General features: G+C 57.5%; 1 protein-coding gene across 1 annotated transcript; it reads right to left on the bottom strand.

The window, feature by feature from the left end:
• Positions 1–588: 588 nt before the first annotated feature.
• On the bottom strand, positions 589–17571 carry NMT1 (N-myristoyltransferase 1). The gene is made up of 12 exons (XM_086766860.1): positions 17413–17571; positions 10868–10979; positions 9410–9554; positions 6980–7098; positions 6321–6412; positions 5552–5668; positions 4900–5070; positions 4420–4528; positions 3181–3351; positions 2728–2895; positions 2161–2298; positions 589–915 (listed from the first exon to the last, which is right to left on the bottom strand). Exons 1-12 carry the CDS (start codon positions 17538–17540, stop codon positions 895–897), a joined length of 1491 nt encoding a protein of 496 aa, XP_086622986.1. The 5' UTR covers positions 17541–17571; the 3' UTR covers positions 589–894.
• Between the last annotated feature and the right edge of the window lies 1 nt (position 17572).

Genomic DNA, 17572 nt, shown 5'->3' with positions numbered 1-17572 from the left:
CACAGGGCAGTTGCTCGCGTCTGTATCCGTATTTCCAGAGAAAAGCAGCCGAGCAGAGAGCCCCCAAGGTACGGCAGCAGCAATGGATCATCCCCCTGGCGTCACGAGGGGTGGCGGAGAGGAACGGCCCTGAGGAGTCCAAGCAAAGTGGGGTGCGCCGGACGAGCTCCGCAGCAGCGAGCAGCTGAGCTCCCCCCGGACCTTCGGGCGCTGCTGCTCCTTGGTTCAGCAGAGGGTTCGATTCTCTCTCGCTCGCACAAATAGCCCTTATAAACAAATTCCACGTGCTCCCGCGGGGAGGGACGGTGCCATCCTCCCTCTCCAGGCACCTAGGGAAGGACCAGTTTAACAGAGGGGGAAACAGCCAAGCAGGGGACAGAGCTCAGAACACGCTCCAGGCAGGCAGGAGGGCTCGGCCGCCCAGGCACCGCGTCCCGCCACTCCACGACAGCGCCAAGCCCTTCGGCACAGCTAGCATCTACCTCCGGTGGCCCCGTCGAGCGAAGTCACGGTCCAGCGTCTTGGAGGCGGCCTTCAGCAGACGAATGCAACTCGTGTCAATGTGGAACAGGAAAGATTTAAAATATATATAATATAGACTTTTATTATTCACCCGTTAACTCCATTATACGCCAATCACCAGCTAGTTTCAGCAGTTACATTCCCTTGTTCACGTCTTTAAGAGGATGCAATTAAATCAAAACAAAGGAGACCACTGACGCCAGCGGGGGAGCGGCGGCCGGCGCTGCGGGACGCGGTCGGTGAACCCAGGCGGTGAGCGGCTGCGCGGTTGCTTCGGTTCCACCTCTCCCGGCGTGGGTCGGAAAGGAGGAGGGCAGCAGCTCCGCAGGCCTGGCTGCTCGGCGGCGCCGCGCTCTCCTGCCAAGGGCTTGCCTACTGCAACACCAGTCCGACCTGGGGGAGCCAACACAGACGGCAGGTCAGGCCGTGCCCGAGCGCCAGCCATCCCTGTCCCAGACCCAGCTCCGGGTGGACGCAGCTCGCAAGCGCTCGCGGTGCCGGCTGGGAGGGCGCAGCCGCCAAATGGGCGCACGGACCCTGCCCAGCTCCGGTGCGGGGAGGTGACCAATGCCTGGGGTGTGACAAGCCAGGCGGTCTGCGACAGTCTTGATTTGTGAGCCAAGGTTGGTCGTAAGCAAATAACAACAGATTTGGGAGAAGCTGCTTCCCGAGAGCCTCACACCAGGATGAGGCCCTCAGCCGGCACTGCTAGGCACTCTCCGGCCACGCTGGCGGCCGGTCCCAGGCTTCAATCCGCCACGGGCAGCCCCACCGCAGGATATGGCCGGAAAGCGGCTCCCAGCACCAGGCTCTCCAACCCACCAGCTCTCCCAGCGAGAAAAGGGATGGCTTAAACCTCCCAACAACCTCCTGGAGCTTTTGGAAAGGCTCAGCGGCAGAGCAAGGCTGGTTGAAGACGCGTGGGCTCATACCCACAGACAGACTGGCTTTGCACACACTGCGAAGGGAACCGAAGCCTCATCACTGTCGTTAAGGCGCTAATTAGCTGCTGGGACGCAGCACAGACAGGCTGCGGCACTGCTGTCAGGCAGCTGCTGGTTCCCAAGCACCGTCCTCTCCAAGGGGGCTGTGGACCGGACGGATGCTGAACCACACCTTCAGGGTGGAGGCACGGTAGAGTGCTCCCTAAAACCGGCCCAGGGCAGGCAGAGGGGTGTCCATGGGGGTGGCTGCAAGCGCTGGGAGCCACTGGGTGGGGAGCGAGCTGCCGGCCGCGGGGACGGGGTGACACCCCAGAGATCCCGTGGTCCACACACGCTACGAGCAACCGTGCTGGCAGAGCTCCCTGCTGTCACAGGGTCCCACTCAGCAACGGCCCAACGGCTCCCAAGCCCGTGTGCTCTCTCTAGAGAGGCTCCTCTGTCTCGCCCCACCGTGACAGCCTGGCACGCAGGGCGTGCTGCACGGTGACACCCGGGGTCCGTGCAGGCTCACAGGGCACTTTTCCCAGGGACGTCCCCTGTGCAGGCACAGCAGGGAGAGTGCAGAGGAGCCGTCGTGCGTCCTGCTGGCCTGGGAACGCCGAGGTGCGTGTGACAGCACGCTCAGCTCCCCGGGGGCTGCGGGGACAAGACCCCTGCCCTGCGCTGGAGGACCCCGCCACCCCAAGGCACTGACCTTCTCCGGTGCCATGCTGGGACACTTCCAATTGTACAGGTAATACTGCAGGTTCCCGTCCCCGATCCCAAACTTCAGCTTCTCCAGGAAGGTTTTGTTTTCCATGAGATCCAGTGCATTGAAGACGTCGAATCCTTTCTGCAGGGGCAAGATACCGAGCCATCAGCTCCTCCTGCTCACGTGCTGGGGAGTCCATCCCGCTCCTGAGCTGCCTGCCCCCTCTCCTGCCCGGCTTTGCACCCCCAGACGAAGGGGGCGAGGCTGATGGGGAAGAACTCAGCATCAGCGTACCCACCCTCAGCCCAAGCGCTACAGACACACAGCGGCACAGTTTGCTGTACGAAACGAGCAGAGACCCTGAGCTCCGCTCCACGCTAGCCAGGGGGTTCAGGCTACCCGAGTCCCTCTCCTGGGCGGCAGATTCTTCAGGATTTGGGTTTGTACAGCCCTGGGTGCAAGCCCTGCCCTGCCCATAAACCTCAGGGTGGCTGGGCGAGCGGTGAGCTGCGCGGTGCCCGGCGAGCTGCACGGTGCCTGGCGGTGCGACCCCGCCCTGCCATCGCTCACCGACTTGGCGAGTATGAGAGCATCGCTCATGAGGTCGATGAGAGGCGTCTTGGTGTGAACGTTGTAGAAGGAGTAAGCAGCTTTCAGGCTCTTGTGAGTCGGGTGGTTCATGATGGTGGAGGGCAGCGTGTAGAAGCTCAGGAAGTCTGTCACCTCCCCTGGGGCGCTCTGGAAGCCAGAAGTGACACCAGCACGTCAGAGCCTGGATAAAGCCCACGTGGAGCCTTAGAGGGGCTCTGCCAGTCTGAGTGATATGTGAGCTCCCTGCGAGGAGACCTGGGGCAGCCCGGGATGGAGAGGCACCATCCTCCAACAGCTTAGACCTCCCACCCTGGAAAAGCACCTCACTGCCCGGGGCAGCAACCTCCCCAGTAGCTCCCACAGCTTGCTGCACTTTTCCAGCGGAGGCAGAAGCCCAGGAGAACACCACCCATCTTGGTCCTGCCCCCTCACCTCTACCACGAAGGTGTCGATGATGTTCTCCTGAGGTAAGAACCAGTGCTCCACCTCCTCTCGGCTCATGACGGGTGTCAGGTGGAACTGCTTCAGGTACTCGGTCAAGAGCTTGTGCACTGCAGAGATATCTCTGTGCTCCATTGGCCGCAAGCCAGGAGTCTTGGGAGTCTATGGAAAGTGGGACAAATGGTTTGCGTTGCTTGCACGGTGGTTTTTATCACCCACATGCTCTCCAACAAGTGGCACAGAGACGCTCTCTGCTTACATCAGCCCATTTTCAGTTCCACAACCCAGCACTCTCCCCCACAGCCCTGCTGGCCGTGACACCGGTGACAAAGACCGCAGAGAAGCACGGTCCCAAAGCCCCACGTGCCGGGTCAAGTCCCGCTGGAAGTGGCCTCCTACCCACTAACGACACAAGATCTCTGCTTCCCTCCAGGTCTCTCTGCTCCTGCTTGCAGCAGGGATGGGCTGGGAGACATGCCCTGAGCACTGCAAGGAACCACCCCATGTTATTCCAGCTGGACTCCATTTCCAGTCTAGGGTTGGGATTGCCCAGCAAAACCCAGATCAAGCAGCACAGACTGCTTCTGGGTGTGGGTTTCTGCCCAAAAATCGGTAGCTACAAAACAGCAGCCGTTGCCTTTGCTGAGGAGGGAGGCAGAAGACAGGAGCCGTGTGTTGCCCCGCTCTACAGCAGCGCTCTCCAACCCAAACGAGCAGCTCTGACCGACAGAAGGAAGCCAACAAGGTCAGGGAAGGTGGTGGCAATTTTAATGCTTTGTTTGTCCTTTCTCCTACAGCGAGCTGGGGAACCTCCCCGGCAGGACAACCGCAGTGACAGAACCCATCGGTTTGACTGAAGAATGAGGGACTAACCCAGTTCAAGGTCACTCCAAGGCTGTGTTTGGACAGTTGAAGGCTGTCATATCTGCGTTCTTGTTTTACCAGGAGGACAGGATATGACTCACCATGAAACAAAAGCTCACGGGGTCCTCTAGCTGCGAGAATTTGCCCTTAAAATGCAGGTACCCAGGCAAAAATAAATAAAGATTAAATAAAGCGCAATGGCTTGACAGAGTCATTTACTACACGAAAGAAACTCCAGTTCTCCAGGCGGAGGATTGGACCTCAGCAGAGATGTTTGTTTCTCCAGCTCCCAGCCTCACCCCTCGCTCAGCGAGGAGCGATTCGTGAGCTCTGCCTCTGCAGCTCACGGCCCCGGCTGGCACCCACCTCAGGCAACCGGTAAAGCTTCATGGTACGTTGCATAGTCATGTTCCTGCTCAGGTGGGAAAATTTGACCTCGATGAGTTTCCGAGGATTCAGGGACCGGTGCCAATACCTGCAGAAACACACTCGCGGTGGGAGACTTGTTCTCGGGCAGCGGGACAGCACGAGGTTCTCATAGCTGCCATGAGAGGGCAAGCAAGAACATCACGCCCGCTTGTGAAGAGGCCAGCAGCTCCCGCAGAGAAAAACAAGGGTGGCCTGAACTGCTTGTGCTGCAGAACATTTCCCGTCTTGTGACGGATGAGCAGCTTAAGCAGAGCTACTGGACTTAATCTTGGAAGGACGGTGTGAGGAGGAGAAATTTGGACTGGAATTGATCCCTTCTGTCCTGGGGAATCCCACACATGCCACACGCCACAGAGGGGATCCCGGCCAGGGAAGGTCTGCAGACTGAAATCTCTTTGGAGAAGCGGAGACACTCACCTGCAAGTCCCTACAGGCTTTGGCAGCACCACTCCCGCAGTGTAAACAGCCTGAAAGATCCCCTCCAGATGAACTCGCCGCGTGATCTCGCGGATCAGAACCGGAGCCACCCGTTTCGAGCGCAGCTTTTTGTGGACGCACAGGAAGTTTATCTCTACCATCTTCTTCTCTCTTGGGAAGGAAACAACACAAAGCATGAGACCTGACTGTCCTGACCCAGGAGGACTGGTCCAACAGCCTGGGCAATTTACCTCCAGCCCCTTCAACAGAAAGAGGAGTCAAAGCCTCGGGGAAGGCGAAGGGGCAAGGGCTGGGTTTGGAGAACTCTCCCTTAAGCTGTTACCCAAGGTTTTCCCAAGGAAAATGGCCTTCATCCAGCTCTGGAGGATTTCTGTACAACAGAGCTCTAAGCTGACCTCACTCACTGAGGAAAACAGACTTCACAGCTGCTAACTGCAAGATGCCCTTGCACAGAACTTCACTGCCCACCGTAAACATCCCCCATCTCCTCCAAGCAGCAAAGCACGTCCACAGCTGAACGGCGTAGGTCTGGCTCAGTCAGCCAGAGAGCACAACGCAGCCAGACTTCCTGAACACTCCCGGGAAGCCCCACACACCATCAGGGTGAGAAACGCAGCCGAGCAGCACTCACGTGTCATAGATGTGGATAGTGGCTGGAATCGCGCTGATAAATCCAACCAGCTTCTTGCTGGAGACAACCCTGACTCCACAGTGCCACTGGGGCAACCAGCCCGGAGGACGCAGTGCCCTGGAGATGAGACACATTTCAGAAGTCACATCCCACAAAAGGTACCCCCTGTACCTGCTCCCGCCTCCCTGTGCTGCCCTGGGACGCCCCGTTCCTGCTCCAACTGCCTGTCACAGCCGTGGGCCTGCAGGCGGGAGGGTGAGAGGGCGACAGTGACGTGACAAGGCAGGACCGCCAGGATCCGGGGCAATTCCTGCACTCCGTGGCCAAGGCAAGTTCTCGCTAGTGACAGGGGAGGAAAATCATGTTCCCTGATTCATTAACACCCTGAGGAAACAGCAGCTTCACTGCAACAGGTCTCCAAGTGCTATTGCTGACAAAATTACTTGGCAGCCACCTTCATCCTACAGCTCCAGGGCACTGGGAAGCTCCTCAGCTACTGGGATTTTTACAAACACTCACGGGATCAAACCAACACGGAAAACAATCCAGTTTTAGGCGCCCATATCTCAAAGAAGCCAGACGCAGGACTGGGCCACAGACCCCTCTCGCAGCGTGCCTGGGACACGGCACACGTGCACAGTGACAGACAGGGAAGGGAGATGACGGAAAGAAGTGAGACAGGATCAGCGAAGGCATCTGCAGCCCTGTCACCAGGATCAAGCTTGCCAGCCTCCAGCCCCCTCTGCTCTGCGGTCGCGGTGCCACTCACCACAGCAGGAACTCAGGGGAGTAATCGAAGCGGAACATGTTGTCATCATCCTCCACGTAGTTCTCGTTCAGAAGCGTGTACAGCTCCTTCAGCTACAGCAGGAGAGACCAAGCAGGTCAAGAGAGTCACCCAGCCATCACACAGCCCAGCTGCCCTGCGACGGGACCCCGAACACCGCAACGGGAGCCACGTGCAGCCGTGTCCCTGCTGCCAGCACATTCCCCTGCTCCGAGCTGCTGGCTCCGGGCTCCTGAACCAGTGCCACTGCGGAGCAGGGTATGCAGCAGGATGCACAGGTAACTCCTGCGGCCCTCAGGTCATCTCCAGAGAGGTGGGTCATGGTCTGGAGGGTCTTCCTAAGGGAAAACTCCTGGCTTCAGGCATCCTTATGCTTAAAGAGCATGTGGAGAAGTCCTCATTTGTCCCCATGAGGAAATCAGGCCACCATGGATGGGTGAGAGGTAGCTGCAGGGTGGGGGAAGTCAGACCCAGATCCAACTCAAAGGAGATGGCGTGACCACTGAGCTGGAGAACCGCTTGGTGCGGCGGAAGACCTGTTCCCATCCCCAAAGCCATCTTTGGCAGTCCAAGCACGGAACTGCCAACCGTGCAACAGAGACGCCCTCCCAGCACGTGTCTGATGGGCCGCCTGTACTCACCACGCCTCTGTCCCCAAGGTCCAGGGCGTCCCAGGTGAAGCCCTGGGGCAGGGTGTATGGCTCCTGACGGATGTTGTCTTTGTCTGGCTCAACAGGACCATGGGTGTTCACCATTTCTCCTGGAAAAGAGCGCAGGGAACCATGAAGATGCTTTCTGCTCTGTGAGACCATGTCTCCACCACACCTCAGTCTGGTGACCAGCATGCTCCACCTGCCCACCGTGATCTCCCACCCCAGGTCCCTGGCATGGGCAGCCAGGCGTCGCCACTTCACCCACTTGGTTTGGGACCTGCCACGCGTGCAATGACTTGGGAGCAGAGAACCAAAACTCCTCTTTCAGGGGCAACGATGAAGCTGATCAGGCAGCAGAGAGAAGGCGATCGAACTGATCAGAGCTTCCACGTCCTCCAGGTCCACACACTATCCCTCAGACCTCCCCATCCCCACAGCTCCAGTCTTGGCCAGCACTTTCCCATGAGCCGCTCCATCAAACAGCGGCTCTCTCCCTGCCAGCTCTGGCCCTGCCGTTTGGCAAGCGTCAGGGTTTCCTTCCTGCTGTGCTTAAAGAAGAGCTGCAGCAAACAAGACAACTTTTGTTGAAAAAACACCGACTCCCAAAGCTCCCGATTCAGCCAAGAGATGTCAGTTCAAGCACCAGCTTTCTCGGAGGTGTCAACACAGCGGCATCACTTGAATGCTGCCAAGAGAAGCAAGCTGCACTAATTAGGAATTCCCTTAAAAAGGGATTTAAAAGGTTTCCAGGCAATGAGAGGTGAAGAAAAGCCCAGAGCAAGAACTGCCCCCACCACACCCACCCAAGGCAGCTTCCAGAAACACTCACTCCTGGCTGGCCTCTCTGTTCTGAGCAGGTGCTGAACTGCTGTGAAATCTGGCCCCAAAAAATCCCACAGCACTTTTGTTACCCGACCCTAAACAGCCTGGTGTACACGACGCTGCGTGCCAGAGCGTGCTCCCGAGCAAGGTGCTGGGACCCAGCGAGCGGCTGGCAGCCAGAGCACAGCCAGTAGTGTGATGTATGGAGGAGCGGGTTGCTTTGTGCCTCTCCCGCCCCAGAAGGTACCCACCCTTCCTGCAGCGTTTCCCCAGGCAGAAATGATGTTTGCGATGCCCAGGATCCTCTGGGAAAAAGGGATCAGGCTTTGCTGTCTCATAACCCTGTGCCATGTCACTAGGATTTTCCCAGCATGAAGCTGAGACCATCACTCCCAGCAGCCTTGCAGACCAAAGAAAGCCTCAGACTGGTGCTGACAACGTGAAAAGGGAATGAAACACAGCACGCAGCGTTTGCAGCAAGCAGGGCTGGACACAACCCCATGAAGAAAATTACTGAAGAGCAGGCAATTTGAAGCCACAAAAAGCTTTGGGTAAACCTAGAAACGAGGGGCTTGGACTCATTCTCTGGTTCTCCTGAGCTCTGCATGGATTTTTCTGGAGTGTGCTGGGGTGGAGGGACTGAGTGAAGCTATCCCGGGCACCCCAGGAGCGCTGCAGGCTTGCTGCAATTAGCTCGGGAACGAGCACCTTCCAGCCGTGCAGCCTCACAGCAGTGCGCCCCTCGTCCTTCCAGACCTGCTTAGCTGCTGAGTGCTCCTGTCACGCCGAGAAACGCCTCGTTACTGACAGCAGATCGCTTCTGATGCAGGCTGACAGCGTCAAGAGCAAACTGGAGAAAGAGCTGGAGCAAGAATTAGAGCTAGGGAGTGCAGCCAGGCTCTTTGAAGAGGGAAGCGGGGACAAAGAGACAGGATTCCCCATCTTCAGACGTGCACAGCGGCTGGGGGGTGCAGATGCTTGCGAGGTTTGTGCCTCCCTTCTCCCGGCTCTCCCAGCACAGTCCCAGTGCCTGCCCGTGACGGAAGCTGACGTGAGCCCAGCAAACCAACAAGGTGGCAGCTCAGCACACAGAGCTGCTTGCTGAGCGGCTCCCATCACCGGCTGATCCCGTCTCACCCCGAGTTACCTTCCCCACCACAGACCCCTTGCTGGGAAAGGGCAGAGCTGGTTAGCTCCTAAGACTTGGCAAGAGGAAGGCTGGCAGCACTCCACACAAAACTTGGGCAGAGGGCTGGGGAGAGCCAATCTGAGGGGTAAAGACCGAGATTAAGGGATGCCAAAATGCAGGAGGCATCAAATCGGATGCCTGAAACGGCTCCTTGTCCCTCTCGACCCCCCAGCCACCCGCACAGCTCTCTGCCGGCAGAGCTGGTTGCTCAGCCCACGATCCTGAACGGTGGACAAGTGTCGTTGAAGCCTTTGAAGCCCAGGTAGGACAGCACTGAAAGGCCCTCCAGGGACTCACTTGCTGGCCAGAGACCAGCCTCTTTGGGCTTCTCTGAAGGCTTCTTTGAGCAGCCTGGGGAGCACAAGGCTTCTCCCAAGGAGCAGAAAATGGCAAGGGGCTGTACATACCTAGCTTGGGCACTGGTTGCGTGTCCCAGAACTGGTAGCTCCTCTTGCTGGCTTCCTCCATGGTTTTGGCAGGGCCCTGACCTACAGAGAAGAGCTCGATGGCTTTTTGAATCTCCTGGATCCTCTCAGCGGGTAAAGAATTCACCTGAGGGCAGAAAAGGAGGGTGGAAAGACAAAATGAGTAAGCTGAGCCACCAGGTCTGTATTTCAGCTCCTCACTAGGGGAACCTGGAGCTGACCCTGCCAGGAAGAGGAGAGCAAGAAGACTTGGTTCCAGCCTAGACCCTCTTGTAAACCTCTGAGATGGATGAACCCTTTCACCAGGCACCTCCCACACACCTAGACTCAGTTTTAGGCACTCCTGGGTCGAAGGGGACAGATGAAGTGCCTTAAGATGCTTTAAGGCTCAGCTAAGGAGGGTGCTGTGAGCCCCAAGAGCAAACCTCGCTGCCTCGCTCTGGCTCACACCCGTGCAGACACCCTGGGTCAAACCACACCCAGTGCTTGGGGCTTTCTGCGGCGGCTTTTCTCCTTCACTGCTTTGGCCTCCTCCATCTCAGCCGGATCCGTATCTGCAAACTGCAGCTTCCAGAGCAGACCCTGGGCAAGGCAGAGAGGCTGAGCCTAGATAAGGACGCTTTCCTCCTCCTCCTCCCTAGGCAGACCTTGGCAGGGTGGGCAGCTCTGCACTGAGCTCACAACCCCAGCTCCTCCCCGATTCCAGTGAAGCTGGTTTGAAACACTCAAAGCCCCAGTTTAATGCTCTGCACAGTCGGAAGGACAAAATATTAGAAATATTTGGATGAGAACCGGGCATCAGACAGAAAACAGCCTCTGTTGATGTGCAGATCTTTGTCTGTGTTCCCCGCCACAGGACCAGAGGGGACAAGAGGGTTGACTGCCAGCACTGGGAGGGACAAACCTTGTGTGTCCCGTGCTCCTTCACGAAGCACCAGCTGCTGGTCAGGATCAGGCGAAGCCACGAGGGGTGAGACAGACCCTGCTCTGACCCGGCTGCTGTTCTCACGTTAATCAAGCAAAAACCAACAACATCAGATGTCACCCCAGAACAGGAAAATGCTGTCGTCGTGCTGGCTGCAGGCAGGAGAGGAAGCTGGCAGGTGGCAGCGTGGCAGTGCCCTGCTGCGAGGGTGCAGCTGGTGTCTGCAGAACAACTCAGAGGCACCAGTCTGACCCTTTCACCGCAGCGCAGGAACCGGCTGCGACGTCCAGCCAAGGACTGCGCTCACTCAGCAATCACCTCCTGCAGCATCGGGAACTCCCATGCACGGAGCCAGGCCAGGAAATTACCCTAAACCTGAAGTTTTTTGACAAGCCAAGTGCCTAAAATCAGGACTGGGAGACTCTTTCCTTGCCCTAAGCTACCCTGGAGAGGTTCAGGATGGTTCAGAGGTTCCCTGTCGTGCGGGGCCGCAGCTCTGGGAACGGGTCGGTCACCTTCACCGGCTGGTCGTGAGCCTGGTCGGGCTGATCTCCTCCTTTCTCTTTCTTCCGTTTGGGTTTCTTTTTCTTCTTTTTGGCTCCGCTGTCATTTGCTGGACTCAAGCCGCTGGGGAACAAAAGAAATCTCATTGGAGCCTTTCTTTCATTGGAAAACATTTATCTGGTTTCTGAAGCTCTCTAAAGAAAACACAGGGTCCCTGTTCTGAGCCCAAGTCTCCAGAGGAGGGGGGTGCAGCCGTGCGTCCTCTCCCCGGCACCCCTCCCAGCAGCAAGCTCCCAAAACGGGACCAGCGCCAACACCTCCCACCCCGCGGGTTTGCTCAGCGGTGGGGAGCGAGCCCTGCACCGCAGGTGACCACGTCTGTGCTGTCACATCGCCCCGCTGGGCCCCATGTGCCCAAATCCACTCCGTGGAGCGGTGGAAACACCCGGTTTAGGGGTTTTCCTCCTCTCTGAGCCCAAGGATGGACGCGGGAGCAGCAAATGCTGGTCCAGCCTTGGAGACAAGGCATCGCAGCAGGTGCAGGCACCACAGAGGCACTGCACAAAACGTCACCCTCCCTGCAGAGGTGATGATCTCGGGACACGGGTGGCTGTTATATTGGAAAATTATTATATTGTTATACTGGAGCTGGAAAATCCAGACCGAGCAGCAAATCTCTTTGGGAGCGCAGGGTGGGAAGCGCCTGAGCATCGCTGCTCCTTCCAGGGATGCAGGGCATCCCCAGACACGCAGATGATGATCACCCCAACACAGCCACAGCCGTGAAACCCCGCACCAAGCCCAGCCGTGCTGACGGGCAAGTCTGGCAGCGACCTCACACCAAGAAATGGGGTGGGCGCGTGCTCCCGGCATGGCGCAGGTGAATCCTGTGTGATATCCTGACGCAGGACAGACGACGTTACTGCCGAGGAGCTGGAGCTCCCCAAGCCCGGCGCCTCCCTGCCACCTCCCTGCCAAAGCAAGGTTACAGACTCCGAGGAGGTCACAGCTCAGGTGGAAATTCAAGCCCAGAGACGGCTGGAGCGGGACCGAGTGGAGGGAGGAGAGGGGGAGATGGGGGCACACCGGGCCGGGGCGCTTTGCCAGCAGTCTACACGCACGAGGGATCTTCTGCAAAGCAAGGTGGGGAGATGGTGCCTACACCACCAGCGTCACTCACGTCTACCCCGTCCCCGTCAGCACTGCCAAGGCTGTTTTGCAGTAGAACCACAGCATCGTTCCTCCTCTGTTTTCACTGAGAAACCTACGTCCGGCTCAACGCGGGGAGGATGGAGCCATGGAGAATCCCAGGCGGGAGCTGCTCTTTGCATCAAAGCACCACATCCACAGCACCTACAACCGCACAGCCCACCACCGGCGGGCACCACCGCCCACACCACAGCGGGTCTGGCTGGAAACTGGTACAAATCAGTACATCCTTGGGATCCAAGCCAGGATATCTTTTACTCTACGACCTAGAGGTGTCTCCTTCCTTGCACCCCAAAACAATTCCTGCTTTCAGAGCAGGGACAACCGCACAGCTCTGATCTGAGGCAGATGGTGAACTGAAGGCACTGGCCAGCCTGGAAACCTCCCCGAGTGCCGCTTGATTCCAGACCGGCTTAACGCCTTTACCAAACACAAGATAGAGGTGAAGAGGGCAGAGCAGAAAAAGCAAAGAAAAATATGCCGGAAAATATGTTGGAGCAGCACCCAACTATTTATTTCAGCAAGGCCAGGAAAAGGAGAGAGCCGGGAGGCGAATAAGGTTTAAAAAAAATCCCTGGCCTGAGCAGCGAGTTTTGAAACCAGGGAACAGTGGTTGAGAAAAGCTTTTTTGAGGGATGAAGCCGGGAGGGCCGGGTGCAGAGACGCCCGCAGACGGTGAGGCCGCTGACGCTCAGGGCGCAGAAACCCGACGCTCAGGGCAGCCGTGGCCCTGTGGAGCGGCGACGCCTGGCTGGCAGGACATGGAGAGCTGAGCCGAGGAAGGCTTTCCTCTGGACAAAACCTGAACGGCAGCAGCCGCTCTGCAGACGGCATTTGCTGGGGAAAGAGATTCGCGTCTGTCAGCAGAGCCCCAGGTGAAACACCAGGAGACAGCAAGTGTTTGCTCACCAGCATGGGGAACAAGCAGTGGTGCAGGGCGAGCTGCCAGGCAAAAGGGGGCTTGATGAGAAGCCCCCCCTCTTCTCCAGAAGTGTTTTAAGCCCTCACAGTGGAACAGAGAGAGGAGCAGCCCTGAAGCCGCAGCCCTGCGACAATCAGCATCTCGCGGCGCTGCTAAACCACCCCTGGGAGGGGACATCTCACCTTTCCTCCGCCGCGAGGAAAGGGCTTTACCTCCGCCCAGCGACGCGTGAGCTCTGACATGACAGCAAAAGTAATTACAGCAAAGCGGTGCCGACACCGCTATCGATTTGGGTGACAAATGCACGATGGGGTTTTTTTTAAAACTCCTCACGGAGGAGCACGAGCAAGCCCTGGCAGATCCCCAACCAGCCGGGACGGCCACCCCGAGGTCCTGCGCTGAGCCAAACCGTCCACCGCGGAGCTGCAATGAACCCACTTCTCACCAGTTTTAACACCACAAACCCACGGCACGAGGGGGGTTTGCGAGCATGTCCAAGGGCAGACGCTGGAAGCCATCCCTTCCAAAGGGGATGGACGCGTTTTCCCAGGTCCCCTCCACGTTGGGATGCTGCGGGTGTCAGAGGCAACAAACAAAACCCTCCCAGCCCCTGCGTATTCAGTCGGCGTTGCTTTGCTTCATAAATCAGAGCTGCCAACTCCCAGCTTGCTGCTAATGAGTTCAGCTCAGCCAATATCACTTCACCCCCACGTCGGGCTCGCAGGTAAAAGAGCTGAGAAAAATCCTTCCTGATTTATGAGCAAAGCCGTCGTGACCTGGAAGAAATTAGGGTGGCATAAGGTGGAGATGAAAACCAGCCAGGAGATGAAAACCAGCCCAGCAGAGGAGTCGCCAGCATGTAGAAAAATGCCGAAAAACTCAAAGGTCCAACTCACCACACCTAAGGAAGCAACAATTACAGGTATTTTTCTATTTTAAATTCCATTTAGGAAAGGAATTATCTTCCTCTTTATGCTCCAGTGCAGCTGCAGCCCCTCGGACACTCCCCAGTTTAACAGCAACATCCCACCAGTGACCTGGGACGAGCCTCCACCACCCAAAATCCCAGCGACCGCAGCTGATAGGACCGAAGAAGCTGTGAGGGCTGAAGCTGCTTTCACTCCCCAGGAAAGGTTAACTGCCAGGCCAGCTCCTGTCCGACATCCTACAGCTTTTTTCCTCCTCTATCTCCTTTCCAGGCTGAGCTGCTTTGAGAGATAAAGCGGGTGGAGAAGGGTGCGCTGCGCGAAACACCTTCCAATTACCAGTGGGGCGGCAACGGTCTGTTTTCTGACGAAGAAAAACACTTTTCCCTTCTCCCAACAAAGGCATTGCCGCCATCATGGCCATTTCCTACCACTGCAACCCCGTCCCCGCTACGGGACAGCTCCTCCAGTCCGAGGGAAAGGAGCCCATGTTAACCGCTGCGCAGAAAGTAACACCCATCACCCGAGCGATCTCGAAAAGGAGATTTTTAGAAGCACCTAAATAAACTGGCTGGGCTTGTTTGAGGCGAGATCCACTTAGACTGACTGGCCTCCACCAGCTTGGCTGCTCTGGAGGCTGGCAAACACTAGCCGCAACCAGTAACAAACTGGTGCTTGGCACCCACTTATCAATCACCTGGATCCGTGCGCGCTCCCACTGCATTCCCCCGATCCGAGAGCTTTATTTTGGCAAGGTGGGGGAGGAAAGCAGGAGGGAGGACACCTCCAGCTGCGGCCTTCTCCTCGTGGCTCCCTTGGCTCCCAAAGCCCGGCGGGAAGCTCTGGGTCGGCCCCGGGGGATTCAACGGCAGGGGCAGGGCGTTATTTCCCGTAGCGCACATGCTGCGGCGATCAGAAAGTGTTTTTTATGACGCAAATCAAAACACTGCACTCAGGCTCTCACATTTATGGCAGCAAACAGCACCAAATACTGCTGCTTCTTCCTCAAACCCCAAGCTGGAAACGTCGATTTGGACAAAGGCTTGTGCAGTTTGCAATCCCCGCACTGCACGGCCTCGCTTCCTAGCCTGAAAGGTGTCAGAGGAGAAATAGATCCCTGCTCCGTATTTAGGTGCTGGAAAATCCTTCTGCCAAACCTGGGGCTAATCGGGCGCGGTACTTAGGCCGTAATCCCATTAGGGCCTGGAGCGAGGAGGGAGGCTCTGCAGACGGCAGAGCACGGGTCCCGAAGCAGAGCGTGCCATGACTGCGCTCCGTATAACACCTAAAACCAAACTCTGCACGTTAGAGCACGGCGATCGTCCCAGGAACATCCTCTCACGGTGTAACTGCGGGCAGGGATTGCCAAACCAGGCTCTCACCAGGACAGGGTCCTTTGCTCTCCCCACACCCCACTCAGCTTGTGCCGCAGGACCCTCCCTGAACTTTTCCCACCCAAAACCACTTTCCCCAGGTGGTTTTGCCAAGAGCGGACCCGTTTCACGGGGCAGGGACACTCGAATCCTTGGTCTCACTGCCTGTGAACTGACATCCCATCACCTCACACCTCCTGCGGGGAGCAGAGCCCGTGCCAGTGTCCCTGCTTTTTTATCTACAACAGCAAAAAATCCTCCACAGACACGACAGAAGCCCTCTCAACACAAAGGAGAGCGCGACAAATACAAAAGTGGGATTTTTTTTTTCTTTGGGAAATCAACTGAGACGGAGGAGAGAACAGTGCAGCCACTTCCCAGTGCTGACACGGGACTCCGGCGGAGGAAAGTCAATTCCTCTTTCCTGTCCTTAAAAGGAAAGGAAGTATTGCTCTTGCTAAGTAATATTTTTATGTTTTACATCTCAGAGCCAAGATCCAGCGACTCCCAACAAGAACTGGGCAGAAGCAGGACTCTGCAAACCCCGGCCGCTCAAAGCACTTCCCCTGCCTCGTTTCTGCGGACAGGGTTCAACTGGGGGGACCAGAAACACTCCCACGCCCCAGCATAACGTCACAGTACGAAATAAACGGAATTTATCTGTTACTGGACATTTCCCAGGCTGCCCGGTCAGCTTGCTGCACTTCAACACCCGCCCTAGTCGGGGCAGGTAACTGCATTTCAACTCCTCGGGGTTGCCAGAGACACGATGCCCATGCTGGGATACACAGAGGGGTCAAGAACACACTTTTTCCTGGCAAAGGGCAGGCTGCACCGCTGGGCTGGGAAATAACGGTGATTAAGCACCGTGTGTCTCTCTGCTTGGCTCTGGTTTCCACAAACCTAATCATGTCAGAGGGAAAGAAAAGAAAAATCTCCCCAAGCACAGCTAAATGTATTAAACCGAGACACGGTGCCACACCCGGGAGGCAAATAAAATATAAACGGGCATCTGTGCTGTCATAAAAAATGCCTCTGTGATATTTCTTGCATGACCTCTTATTCATTTCGGTTACCGGACAGGCGGGACTGCCTGTGGAAAGCTGCCGACGGAGGGAGAAGAGCTCTTCAAGCCGACTCTCTCCACATTGCAGGGCTGGGAAAGGAGCTGCTGGGGAACCGGGCAAGTGGGAAGAGGAGCCCGGTGAGGCTCAGGTGTGCAAAGCACGAGGCACAAAACCTCTGGAAATCTCTGGAAACACATGATGTGGCATAGGCCACACACTGATGCACCCTGCTCCATGCAAAGGCAGCAGGAACGAGGATGAAGCCTCTCCTGCAAACCACAGGCATGGTGAGGCAGCTCTGCGCCTTATTAATTAAAACAGTGAGTAACGTGGGTACAACGTTAGGGATTTTAGATCTTTCCTACCTAGATAAGGACCTGCCTCACCGCGTGCGCTCGCTCCCAGCCTAATTGTTGCTATTTCACCATTTCGTACCTCTGGACGCTACGCTCCTTGAACCGCAAGACAACGTCAGCTGAGCTTTGCAAAACTCTGGGCTGTGTTTAGGATAATGACAGGACACGTGTGCAGAGGCCTGAGCCTCTTCCAGGGCACACGGACAGCCACGGGAGGCCACAGGCTCCCAGAAGCGGGATATCACGCCCAACCATCCCACCACCCTGGGTGCCACCACAGTGCCACAGATGCCGGGAGGGGGACAGGGCTTGTGCTGCAGGGCAGGGGGAATATGGGGAGACACACCCTAGGGCGAGGACGAGAAGGGCTGCGAAGTGGGCTCAATTCTGCCAAAAAATAAAGGCACTCGCGGCTCCTTTCTGGCTGCCCCGCAGACACCGCGCAGGCCGTCACCCATCCACGCCACGGACGGGCCCGACCCTCCTTAGCTTCAGAACACGCTCCCACAACAGGCGTGAAAGGGAGCGAGCGGGCCCGTCCCCCCCCGCCAGACTGACGGTCAGCTCAACCAATCGCAGCGCGGGATGCTACCTAGTGACCAATCAGCGCGCCCGAGGGGCGGGGCCCCGCTCACTTCCCGGCCACTGCCCTCCTCAATGGGCCCGGCTGCCGCCGCGGCCGGCGGCCCCGGCCGCCGCTCACCCCCGGTTGGAGCCGCGCTCCGCCTCGTTCTCGCAGTCGCTGCAGTGCTCGTGGTCGTTCTCGTCCGCCGACGGCCGCGGAGGCCTCACCGGTAGCCGCCTCACTGCTGTCTCACTGTCGTCCGCCATCTTGAAACGGGGCCCCGGCGCATGCCGCACCC

The sequence above is a fragment of the Chlamydotis macqueenii genome, chromosome 25 (genome assembly GCF_036417535.1).
Source record: "Chlamydotis macqueenii isolate bChlMac1 chromosome 25, bChlMac1.mat, whole genome shotgun sequence".
Taxonomy (NCBI): domain Eukaryota; kingdom Metazoa; phylum Chordata; class Aves; order Otidiformes; family Otididae; genus Chlamydotis; species Chlamydotis macqueenii.
The sequence above is the reverse complement of the archived record's forward strand: the minus strand, read 5'-3'. Positions and strand labels throughout refer to the sequence as shown.